This window comes from Phaethon lepturus, unplaced genomic scaffold, assembly GCF_000687285.1.
Source record: "Phaethon lepturus isolate BGI_N335 unplaced genomic scaffold, ASM68728v1 scaffold30699, whole genome shotgun sequence".
Taxonomy (NCBI): domain Eukaryota; kingdom Metazoa; phylum Chordata; class Aves; order Phaethontiformes; family Phaethontidae; genus Phaethon; species Phaethon lepturus.
The window spans coordinates 293-12,373 of record NW_010576371.1 but is presented as its reverse complement, the minus strand read 5'-3'; the positions used below and the strand labels follow the sequence as shown (position 1 = coordinate 12,373).

General features: G+C 37.9%; 1 protein-coding gene across 1 annotated transcript; it reads right to left on the bottom strand.

The window, feature by feature from the left end:
- Positions 1 to 450: 450 nt before the first annotated feature.
- LOC104627440 (V-type proton ATPase subunit E 1) lies at positions 451 to 11,457 on the bottom strand. Its single transcript, XM_010295703.1, has 9 exons — positions 11,419 to 11,457; positions 8,737 to 8,802; positions 7,002 to 7,111; positions 6,449 to 6,515; positions 4,524 to 4,613; positions 3,117 to 3,185; positions 2,623 to 2,717; positions 1,661 to 1,748; positions 451 to 1,070 (listed from the first exon to the last, which is right to left on the bottom strand). Exons 1-9 carry the CDS (start codon positions 11,455 to 11,457, stop codon positions 1,008 to 1,010), a joined length of 687 nt encoding a protein of 228 aa, XP_010294005.1. The 3' UTR covers positions 451 to 1,007.
- Positions 11,458 to 12,081: the final 624 nt, after the last annotated feature.

Genomic DNA, 12,081 nt, shown 5'->3' with positions numbered 1-12,081 from the left:
ACTGTTATCTAATTTAACAATTTCTAACAATAGAGAGAATAGTTGTAACAGAGTCAGCTGTTGTTCTTCCAGTCCTGAAACACAATTACTGAAGGAGTATGGTTTGGATCTTCCGCACAGAAGCAACAAACTTGTAACTGGAAATGGATTGTATTTGTTATATCTAAATAGTGCAGTTGTGTTACTCTAATTCTCCCTTGTGAAAATAGACTGAGGGACCAAACAGCAAAACTACTGACCCATTTTTCAGGAAGAATGAAGCTCATCCTAGAGCCCTATTCAGAAGGCATGCCTACAATCCAACATTACTCAAGCAAATAGCTCCATGCACTCAAATTTTAGCTTCACAGAACAGTTATTACACACAGCTCTCAAGTAGTAAGTCCTTATACACACAAGACAACTTTTCAAAGGTTGCTGCCAATCCCCCAGAGAGAAGCTACAAAGAACTCCATACACACACGCATTTTTATTTTAATAAATAAAGTTTTACAGGCTCAGGCTTTTTTTTTTTGTTTTAATCACATATACAGAACAGAATGATGCCTGACCAAGTAAGATGAATTAAACTACTAACCCTGGGAAGGGATGCATGCCCTCTATAACACTGAAGACCTTAACTGAAAAGGAATTTCCCATCGGCAGCATAGTAATTTACTTCACAGATTAGACAACTTGAAAGAGATGTGGCCAAAGCAAAGAGAGTGACCCTAAATGGACCACTTGTCCTTACAGAGCCACAATAGTGCAAGGAAAGCCAAGAGCCCAAAAGCCTCCATTTTCTAGTGTCACTGCTTGGATGAATATGTATGTCTTCACATCCTTCAAGCAATACTTTCTAACCACAAGTAAAGAGGCTAAGCACAGCAGGTATGCAAAATTATTCCATTGAAGAACAGATATTGGATGACAAGGTAATGTTATATTTCAAGATTTTAAATTAGCAGATGCTTTTGCATCCTCTTCAGTATGGCAGTGGAACAGATCCCACCTTCTTTCATAGAGGTTTAGTCCAAAAACTTCCTGTTGGCATTAGCACCAAAGAGAGCCACTCTGATTTCTGGCATCATCTGTTGAGAAAGAGTACATCAGTTACATGCAATGGGCAATACAATTGCTCTACATTCCTCATTGCAGGCACTGTGTGCTAGCTAAGCTAAGCTTCAAAATTAAGAGGTCAGTTCATTTGAGTTTTCTGAAGCCTTTACCTGATCATATATTGCCAGCTACTCTATAGACTTAAAGGATTGCCTATGCTGCAGCATAAGAAGGAGATGCCAGAGCTAGTTTCTTCCACTAGGGTATAACAGGTCTCAAGACAAAGTACTCAAGCTAGCTTCAGTAATTCAAGTTAGTCTCAGCATTTCAACATCTGACTACACTGTAGTCATAACAAGTCTTTCAGTATCCTAATTTCTAGAGTTATATGCTCATGCTTAATTCAAAAGGCATCATTATGGGAAAAGCCATGTTTGTTGTAGAGAAGCAGAACAGTAGGTCATTTGCTTCTTTCCATTCAAAAGTAACTTCTTACTTGTCATCCACGTTGAAACCTGATCCCACACACTATTGTGACAATTAACACATTGGAAACACTAGAATTTAATTGCAAGACAAAACGAATTATACCTTCTTCACCTTGGCTGTTAGAGAAACTCACCTGCTGAGCTACAAGGTCCAGCCGACTTTCCAGGGTATTGGAAACCTTAATTTTGCCATCACTGTTATAGATTTCAACACCTCCAGCACTAGAAAGGGGAAAAAAAAAAATCTATGAAATCCATGGTACATCTCAAAGTCAGAATGTGGCAGAGAGATTATCCCACGTCAGTGCTTATAGGCAAGTCAGATACATAGGTAAGATTTTTATTTTTTAAAAAGCAAACTTTTTTTGATCACGTCTTAATAGGAATCAGCACAAAGTGATCCATTGAAGCAGAGTGCAAAGCATCTTTGGGGTTATCAGAGACCACAGCTACATACAAGGGTCTTCATTAGCATGATCTAAATGCAAGCAGAGATAAGGAATTTTTCACTTCAAAACAGCTTCAGACTCCGTATTTTGTTATTAATAGACAGTTTCCAGCTTTTCGGAAGTGAAGAAAAATGCTAGAAGTGTCGTTTGCTAGCCCACACATAACAATCGCTGACAATCAGAATATACAGCTTTGTGCCATGTTCTTTATCATACTATATGGAAATAGAGCCTTGCAGACATAGCAGACACAAACCCCATCAAGTGATTATTCTGCAGCACCTTATGATTCAGTTTGCTTCATCTTGAGATAGAAAGCACGGCTACATCCATATTCTCTCTCTTTAAAAGATCAACAGTTAGTTAAGTTTCCACCTACAGTTATTCTCTGCTTCGGCACTGTGAATCAGGCTGAAGGTTACACAAAACTTTCATTGACATTTTTGATTGAGACAGTGCTTGTCTAGAGGAAACCACAGAGTCTGTGCTTGATTAACACAAAGAAGTGCCAAATTCCACTAGAACAGCAGCAGACACACTGTGGGGATATTCCCTACATAATTTTCCGAGACTGTTCTAGCAGAAGCGGTGGCTTGAAAAGTTGCATTAAGTTAGTTCTCTGTATAAAAGACTCCCATTCTCCTTACATTTCCTCTGGCAGGAAGTTGTCTTGATCAATGTGAACATCCACATCCCTTTTTGTGGCATTTTTGTAGATGGGAATGCTCTTCTGTACAGCAGTCTAGGATACAAAATAAAGCTCCAATTAGCATTGACCAATGCTAGCGCGCCACTTGGGTTTGGTCACTCAATCATTTATAATAACAAAATTAAGGGATTGAGGGCTTTTTTTTTTTTTTTTTTAAATTAAGCAAATGTATTTCTGTATGGCTTTTGAGCCAAATCCAATTATTATTTTTAATATTGTAGCAATGTCTGAAGTTTCCTAGGTAATATCCAAGCAAGCAAATGATCCCCAACTTAAAAAGCATGCTTGTTCTCTTGCATTGTATTGGCAGCAGAAGTGCAGCAAGCAAAGCTTGTTTTCATGTCATACAGATGGGATCTGACCAGCAAATATTCACAGTCAGGTCCCAGTCTTTGTGAGCAGGATACTGTCAAACTATTCTAGGTGCCTTACCTTAACCATAGGGAGATCCTGTTTCCTGCACCGAACAACTATTCTGGGTTCAAGCAGCTGGTAGAATCCCTGCACAAGATAACCATTACAGTATCAGAAAGTCAACATTTTAATTGTCTTAAAATTATTTAAGCCCAAGAAAGGAATGGAGCTGATCAGTTTGAAAACTAAAACCTGACAATATTAGCCTCGATTCTTTAGTACTTTGCTCACAAGTTCATCTCATGCAGATATTCTGAGAGGACATCACGAATATCTGGGAAAGAGCCTGCAACTATGGATTAAGTGTTTCTTTGTTAGCTTCAAGTTTGGAACTCAAGAGCAATCAAGCCTATGTATCATAGGATTGAGTTGCCCAGACAATGTATACGTATGTAAGGATCACTGCTGTCTAAGTAGACTGAGCATGCAGCCAAGCTGACATTCTCCTGTGCAGCTCTTGGAGAAGACAGGCAGTGGTTTCAGATGCCTGTTCTAGTAACTCCTGCCTTGCAGTTCCTACAGTAATACATGAGAATAGAATAGAACAGAACAGGCTTAGTTCCAGTTGGAAGGGACCTACAACAATCATCTAGTCCAACTGTGAGTACTGATGAGTACAGATCCGTCACTGGATCAAACATAATGAGCCAAGACAGATGTGGCCAGCTTGCAGGAGTGAGACATGTTTGTTTGTTGTACAGCAATACCAGACCTAGGTGTGACAAAGAAACAGCACTGAATCGGAAGCACAAACTGGTAGGAAACACTGTTAAGAAAACTGTCATCAAACTGTGGACAGGAGTGCTTGTGGCCAGCTTCTGTGAGAGTTTATAGCAAAAGGACCCATTCACAGCAGAAGGTGGCACTAGTGGTCACACAATTGAACCTGGCCAATGCTTATTGCATTTTTGGCAGTTAATTTCTGGGGCTTGGGGGTAGTGTTCTAGCTAAGCAAAGCTTTGACTTCTACTTGTACGTCTGTCACAGATGCATGCCACACTACAGTAAACTTGTCAAAGCCAGGACTTAAGTCTCAAATGCCGAAAAGATTTTAAAAGAGGGTAACTATCAACTTACAGGTTTGGAGAAACAGCTTTTGCCAAAGGTGCATTTGATCCAACTATTTACTACAGAAGCTTCAAGCATGCATGTTACAATGTATGTGCATGCATCTGCAATTATTCTTATAATGGAACTGCTGCTTGGTATACCAGGTTTTACACCTCAAAATAAGCTGCTGACTTATCTGTTCAGAATCCAAGTTTGAAAGACATAGCAGAAGTGATGTTTAAAACTCAAAAGATCACCCAGCCACATTTGATCTAGACTCCAATACAACTGTAACCTCCAGTGGGTTACATTTGAAGACAGACACCTAGGAGGATGGGGCTGTGATCATCTATTTGTTACAATTCAAATATTTACCTGTAGAACTAGTCCATCCAGCAGCGTCTGGTACCTGGCAGTATCCTTCACCACCTTGGCAAGTCTCTGCTTGGCCTCATTCAGCAAATCCTACATTCAGAAGAAATCAGATCTGCACAGCCCATCTGTTTGGCATTTGGTTTCATGCCTACCAACTTTCTGTACTCCTATCATAGCTATCACACCCTGCCAACACGTAAACGTACACTCCAGCTGGTGTTCATCCAAGCTAGACCTTCATCTCTGTACATGGCACAATATCCTTTCCAAACCGTTCCATTCTCCCTGCCCTGATCTGAACCCATTATAACCTGACAAGAATTCCTTTTTCATGAAAAAGGGAGACCTCAGTAGTAAAAGGATAGTATTTATAATATTAATTCAGGCAAACAAACTAAAATATTTTGTAAATCATTGCCTAATGTAAGCTAGTAAAGCCGTCTGAATAACTATTTTTTCAGCTTTGTGGCTGAGCAAAGAAATCTAATTTATCTTTTTATCAAACAATATTCACGTTAGGTATAATTTAATTGTAAGTAAATGCAAGTCAAAATTTAAAAGCAAGAGCTTATTTTTAATTTGAAGTAGTTGGTTTTATTATCTTTATCCAGCAAATCAGTATCAGATGAGATTGAACTTTTAAGAAATTTGAGTCAATTCAAACACAGATCCTAGAACTGAACCGTCATAATTACTTCAGATAAAAAAACTGTATGATTTGGTATAAACCTGTCTTTACTGTCCTGCCTCATAGCATTTAAAAGAACAGTGCACGTTAACACAATCAGTACTAGGATATAACACTATCACAATTCAGTATCATGGTCAAATCTAGTTATATTGTCCACCCTACAGTAACATAGCATTTCTGGAACTGCTCATCTCTCTTGTTTAGGAAAGAGGCCAAAGATCTGATAAAGGAAGAAAGAGCTAGCAGCATGTGACTTGAGCTCTTTTAAAATGAGGAAGAGTGTTATGCATTACTCAGAAGCATGAGGTTGAGTCAGATGATAAATGAGGAAGAGATTATCCAGCAGAGACTATCACAATAGAGTTAGCTCTTCAGCCACCCACCTTCCTCCTCTCTGTGAACACAATCTCAAGTTTGAAACTAGGTTTAAAGAATCAATAAACTGGTGATTTTCTTCTGCTAACTCCCCTTTTTCATAGTAGCATCAACATGAACAACATTACCCAATTTTTTATTTTTGACTTCTACAGGTCTTGCAGCTTTTCCAATAGCTCAACAGCACCATCTAGCAGAGTATTGTTTCTGAGACGGGGTAAGAGACAATAGAAAACCTGCAAGCTGTACAGTGAGCAGAATCAGAATACACTCCGCGTGGTGTAAGCTAAACATAGTAAGCCTGAACTAAGTCTAAATGTAGCCTGCTCTGATAAATGATCACTCGCCCTATATGTCAACACACAGACTGGTCACCTACTAGAACAAGAAACAAACCTTTTCATATATTAGGGGCCACTAAAGGAGACAGAAAAACCCAGTTAGTGCCATTTTAAGGCTACTTGCTTAAGCCATGCCAGTTCTAATGCATAAATGTCACTTCAGGCAAGCAGAACTTCAAAGTTCTACCATCCGTGCAAGAAAGGGTGCCTGCTCTTTAAAGAAGTAAGCTACTGTCGAAATTATACATAAAACTGCTGCCTGCAATGCTCCTGGTAGAGAACTGTACGTCCCTAAAAAAGCAGGTAATAGAAACGATGAAAATAAGCAAAAGCAGACTACTGAAGCCAGACTAAATCCTTAATGACTTTTCAGAGTAGCTGGGAAAGCTGGTTTTTTGTATGTTGAAGCAAGTGCCACTCAATCACAAATCATATTTTTCCTTTAGAGAATGGTTAAGAACATTTCCTAACAGATGGTAGGAATAGAACCTCTGTGTCCTTACTACAGAGATACTCACTGCAATAAGGTCATCCCTTGCCTTGAGGACCTTCAGCCTTGCCTGATTCATGAGGTTGGACATCTGACTGCAAGTTGCATGATAAAGTTGAATCAATCCATCAGACTTTGACAGAAGAGCTGCAACATTTAACTGTATACTTTACATTTACAGATAACGATACTACAGCGTTTAATAACAAAGCTGTTTACCTGTTTGAATGTTTATGAACTTGCACAAATTATTACAATGCAGAACCCCGCCCATCAGTAAAGACCCACCAAAACTAAATCTGACATGAACATTTGTCCCAGAGTAATAGACCAGGGTAGAGTTCTAGACATTAACTACATCAAGGGATATGGAAGATTCTTTCACCACACTTACTAACAGTTATATTATTGTAGCTCACCTTTGATAATTTCTCCCCAGGAAAACTAGAAACTCATAATTAGAACTAAATATATTGCATACAATTTGCCTATTTGCCAGGGAAAAACAGTTTTGTATAAAATTAGCAATAAAATGGCAGAGCTCAGGCTCTGAAGGCAGCCATCTAACATAAGAAACTTACATTTTCTTTTGCTGTTCAATTTGTTTCTCCTTTTTTTCATAATACTCCATGATTTTCAGCCTCTGTGTCTGAACAAGGCGACCCTTCTCAATGTTGAATTCTTCTTCTGCCTATAGTAAAAATTAAATAACTGAAGTGGAAATTGATTCCATGGGCTGAAAAACACAGAATCAAAATGAAACAGCCATGCTTTCAGAGCACATTCATAAATAAGCTAGGATGATACAATTTATGGTTCCATATAAACAAAACATGTCAACTAGTACTCAAGTCAAAGGGAGTTCAGGATGTGTTCTACTGAACTAGAACTTTGCTAACTAAGATACAGCTTATTATATCAATTGACTGACATGTGCTTCCTTGCAGTATTTATTCCTCAGGTGCAAAACTACCAAATGTATGTATTATATACTGTTGAGCAAAACTCATTTTATCTGAACTTCGGGTCTGATTTGGTTTTGCAGAATCGGTCTCTTTTCTGACTACAAGAGATTCTACCTAAAACAAGCTACCCAGTCCTCAGTGTCCACAAACTTCATTACTTTAAGCAATTCTTACACAAGGAGAGTGACAGTATAGCTACTACTTTTTTATAAAGCCTAGCAAGACAGCATGTGAAAACACATGGCAAGTCTTCCTATTTATACCTGAGAATCTAATCTCAGCTTCTGACTTCTATATGCAGATGATCAGGAATACCTGTGTTAGTATTGATTAAATATCTGTGTAGATCTAAATGTTTAAGGGAGATTAAATATTATTAGTAGTACATATGCCAAGTCCAACACCAATAAGATATTTCAGTATTGGTATAATGCAGATTGTTAGGGTTGTAAGGCACCATTAATCCTTCCTTAGTAAACATCTATATTCTATCACCAGGTTACTATTAAACTCAGTCTGTTGCAGCTTAACCTAAGCGAAGGATTCTGCAAGTAATTCAACTCACACCTTACATGTAAATTTATATTTTAGTTCCCCAGGATACCTACTAAATCACATCTAGAATTAAGTCTGCAGGTGGCTACACGGGTTTAGGTACTGTTATGAACCTGCTTACAAACAAACTTTCACCAACACAATTTAACCACTTTAACTTTCATCTTTTATCATTTTGGTACATGTATGAATGGTTGTGCAAGATTACTAGTATTATTGCTACTTTTTACTTTTTTTTTTTTTTTTTTTTTTTTTTTTTTTTTTTTTCTTCTTTTTTTTTTTTTTTTTTTTTTTTTTTTTTTACTACTAATGTCTCTGCCTGACACGCTATGGAAGTCAAGCAAAAATTAAAAATAATCCTTCTGGTAAATAGCTTGTTATGACAAACCTTAGCAGAATTCATAATTATGCAGAGAACTCCTTTAATCCTCAGTGATGTCAAGTTATGTCTAGGAGATGGGGGAAGGTGTTCCACTTAATCCAGCCCATTCACATTGCCATTCGGCTCTCCTGACTGCTTAAAAAAAAATGAATGAACTTGCATATGAATAAATTTATATTTAAGAACCACTACGAAAACTTTCACCAAAAATAGCTCCGACTTGTTTTGATTTGTCAAAAGCTAACAAATATTAACTTAATTTGGTAGCATCATTTTTTGCTGTGCAGTAACTAAATGTGAAGTAAGCTGTAGTTTGCAGAAGTGTTCTAAGCCTGCTCTGACTGCAACTATCAAAACAGAATGTCAGATGTCGCTTTCCTTTTGCACTTACTGACGTTGAACCTCCATTTTTACCTTTGCATCTATTTCTTCAGCCTTTTCATTGGCTTCCTGCTCAATGAAAGCCATCATATGCTTGATCTGTAACAAGAGAGAGAAAAGAAAATATTTTCTGTCGGAAAGGACTTTGATGAGAGGAAGTATGTATATATTCCTCATTTGTGCAGTATGCCCCTCCATATCCATTTACTAATTCGTATAATGTTGTTTTTCATGGAAATTAAATTGAGCATACAGGTCAAAGAGTCAGTTCACCTTAACGCAGACTACAAGAACATTTTTTTTTTCCAAATAGTTCTATACAATGCTGTTTTACAGGCTGTCATTAGAAGAATGTACTTTAGGTATGCAACTATACCAAAAAAACCCAACCCCAACCCAACAGTAAATTTGTATAAATGTAAGGCTGGGTATTTTCATTCTTCACTAGTGAGAACAACTTTTTTTCCCCCCAGGATAAGTTAAAAAAAAAAAAAAAAAAAAGTCCTTACACAGTAAAATTAAAGTAGCCTGTTTGTTACGACATTTATATGAAACATAGAACACTAACATAGAGTCCCTGCTCCACATCAGGCATAGATGGCATTTGAATGAACACGGGACTTCCACACTAGATGACAGTGAAGCAAAGCAAAGGGCTACTGACCACTCCGGTCAGATCTGTACAACCAGAAGTTCATTCGCACACCTGAGAAATATTTCTTGAAAAAATGTAACAAATTCTGTAAAGACCTACAAGGTCATTAAAAAATGCCGCTATATGGTCCAAGTCAAAAGGACCTTATAAAAAGTAGTTGCATATTAGTTTGGAGGAGCTGGGGAAGGAAACAGAGATAGCAGCGCTAGCTGATCAAGATTACATCAAATATATCACATGCTGCTTTACAGCCTGGTATGCACTAACAGATTCTACTTCAAGAACCTTTTTCAAACCATCTCAAAACACTATAAAGCACAGGTCCAATAGCTTAAAGACAAGGAAAACAATTATACTGAGTTCTGCTTATTCTTCATGCCTTTCTGTGACCAGGCCTAAGTTTAGGTTCGCATTTCGGGCAGACTGTAAGGACTCATGACAAACCAAACTGCAACTTTGAACAGATATAGCCATTTCTAAGGGCAGACAGAGTGGACCATATACTTGAGCGGACCATAAAAACCTACTGACTTTTTGCTTGCATTTGCACTAGTGATGAGACACATTTTGCAGATAATCTGGTCTGAATAAACTTGCACGAAAGATTCTATTTATATAATCTCATGTTAAAATATTTTAAAGAGATAAGAAAGGTGCAAACGTGAAAAATGAGCCAACGTGCAGAACAGTACTATGCCCATATAGATGAAAAAACAGAAGTGAACAGACAAGTGGAAGATTTTAAGCATGTGCAGTGGAAGAAGTAAAAATAATATCTACATCCTCAACATCAAATCAGCAATTTTTCTTTTAATTCCAGTTTGCAATGGTTCCAAGTGCACGTCCACCTACAGTGGCAGTTTCCTACTCTGCTCACATGATTAGATGACTGGTTAAACGAAGCCTTAAGTCTACCTGCACTTCAGAAAGGGCAAGAGAGGCATATAAAATACAGAAATAATTTTGCTGAACAGCCTATTGTTGAAGGAGACCAAGAACTTTTGTATAGCAGCAGTAACCCTTACATTACTGAGTCACTTCTTCCAGTTTGGTTTGGTTTCTGAATTTTGGAAAAATACTTTAAACAGTTCTGCGTATTCATGAAATGTTCTCTGCACAGCAAAGAAGAGTAAGATGGAAGCAAGCTGATATGATAATGCCCATCCATTGCCCCTAGTTATTATGAACAGCGTTATTTCCTTCAAAATTTTTTGTACTGAAATCCCTCTTTGCTTTTCATAGAAATGCAAGAGAGATCCTATGTGAGACTTTCACGTCTATAAATAGGACTAGTTTCAATAACACTGACAAAAATATGTATTTTTAAATAAGAGATTAACTTTAATTTACCACAGTAGTATTTCCTGCAAAAAGGAAGAGAGGGTTTTTCCCATCTGTAGTAGTGCGTTTATCATTTCCATGGGAAGTTTTAGATGTTAGACTGGCTTTAGCTAGAAGTGACTAGCCAGATTAGACGGAACAATCTATTAAACACCTTTGACAGAATAAAGCAAGTCTATCAATGAGAAAAATTCTTAATTAGAGATTATTTTCAAAGTGAAAATTATTGAAAGCGCCATGGCAAGTAGTTCAGAGGACCTGTTGGCAAGTACATACCGCATTTATACACATGCAGAATTGTCATGCCATCAGCAGCATTCTCTTTTCCAGTTAACAGTATCACCCTAGGCTCAGGAGTGTAAAACGACAACAGGAAAGTTGCAGATGTGAAATGCTGTTAGCATTACATGTTTAGTATATCAACAGATCCTGAACTAACCTTCGAAGTTCAGGTCCATGGTGGCTCAGCCAGACCACCCCAATGTCGGTTTTATTTTTATTATCTTCATGGAAGAGGCAGGAAAAAACAAACAAGCTTTGCAGATAAAAGGCAAGAGAATGTAGTGTTAAAATTCCCCTTTTGCAGAAAGACAACCTACTGATTTTACTTTCAATGTGATGCTTCCTTGCCAAGAGACTATGTTTACTGAATGAGAAAGTGAGACACAAAGCACTTACAATGCAAAGGACAAAAGAAACTTGGCTGATCTGCCCATCACCTGTAGGGAACTCCACGGACCAGTACTGACTGGATCCATGCGCTCTTTAACACAGCACGCCATTTTCAACCCAGCTGAAAGCAGCTTTTTTTAGGCAAGGGCAGAGTTTACTGTCAATAAGGACAAAGTGTCCTGCCTCAGGAAGAAGTGTCCACAGTCAGACTTCAGGGTTGTTAAGTTTCCATTGCATAAGAAGCCCAGGTTGTACTACTCTGTTTAGGATATAAAAGTGAAAAAGGTATTTAAGAATGCTGAATAGCCTACCCAAACGCTAAGTTACAGCTAATTAGATGTAGTATAGCTATAAGAAAAAAAAAAAAAAAGAGATGGAAAGTGCTTAGAGAGCAACGTCTGAAAAAACAGTATGTATCTAGTGCAATGTATTTATCTGCCTTAAAGTGCAATTAAACACTGCAGAGAGCATAAAGGTTCCTCATGATCTCTTTCATTATAATCTGGCATAGCATGTCATCAAAATGCTTCAAGAAAGTTCCCCAATGAGTGGCAAATCAATCCTGCCAGGGAAAAATTCACTTTCTTCAGAGACTTCTCTTTCTCACTAGGATTCCCGGGGAAGATCTTTCCCCTTCACCAACCCTTGCTTTCACAGGAGAGTACCCGCCGAGCAGGAGACCCTATTCCACAACTAAGACGTGAATCAGC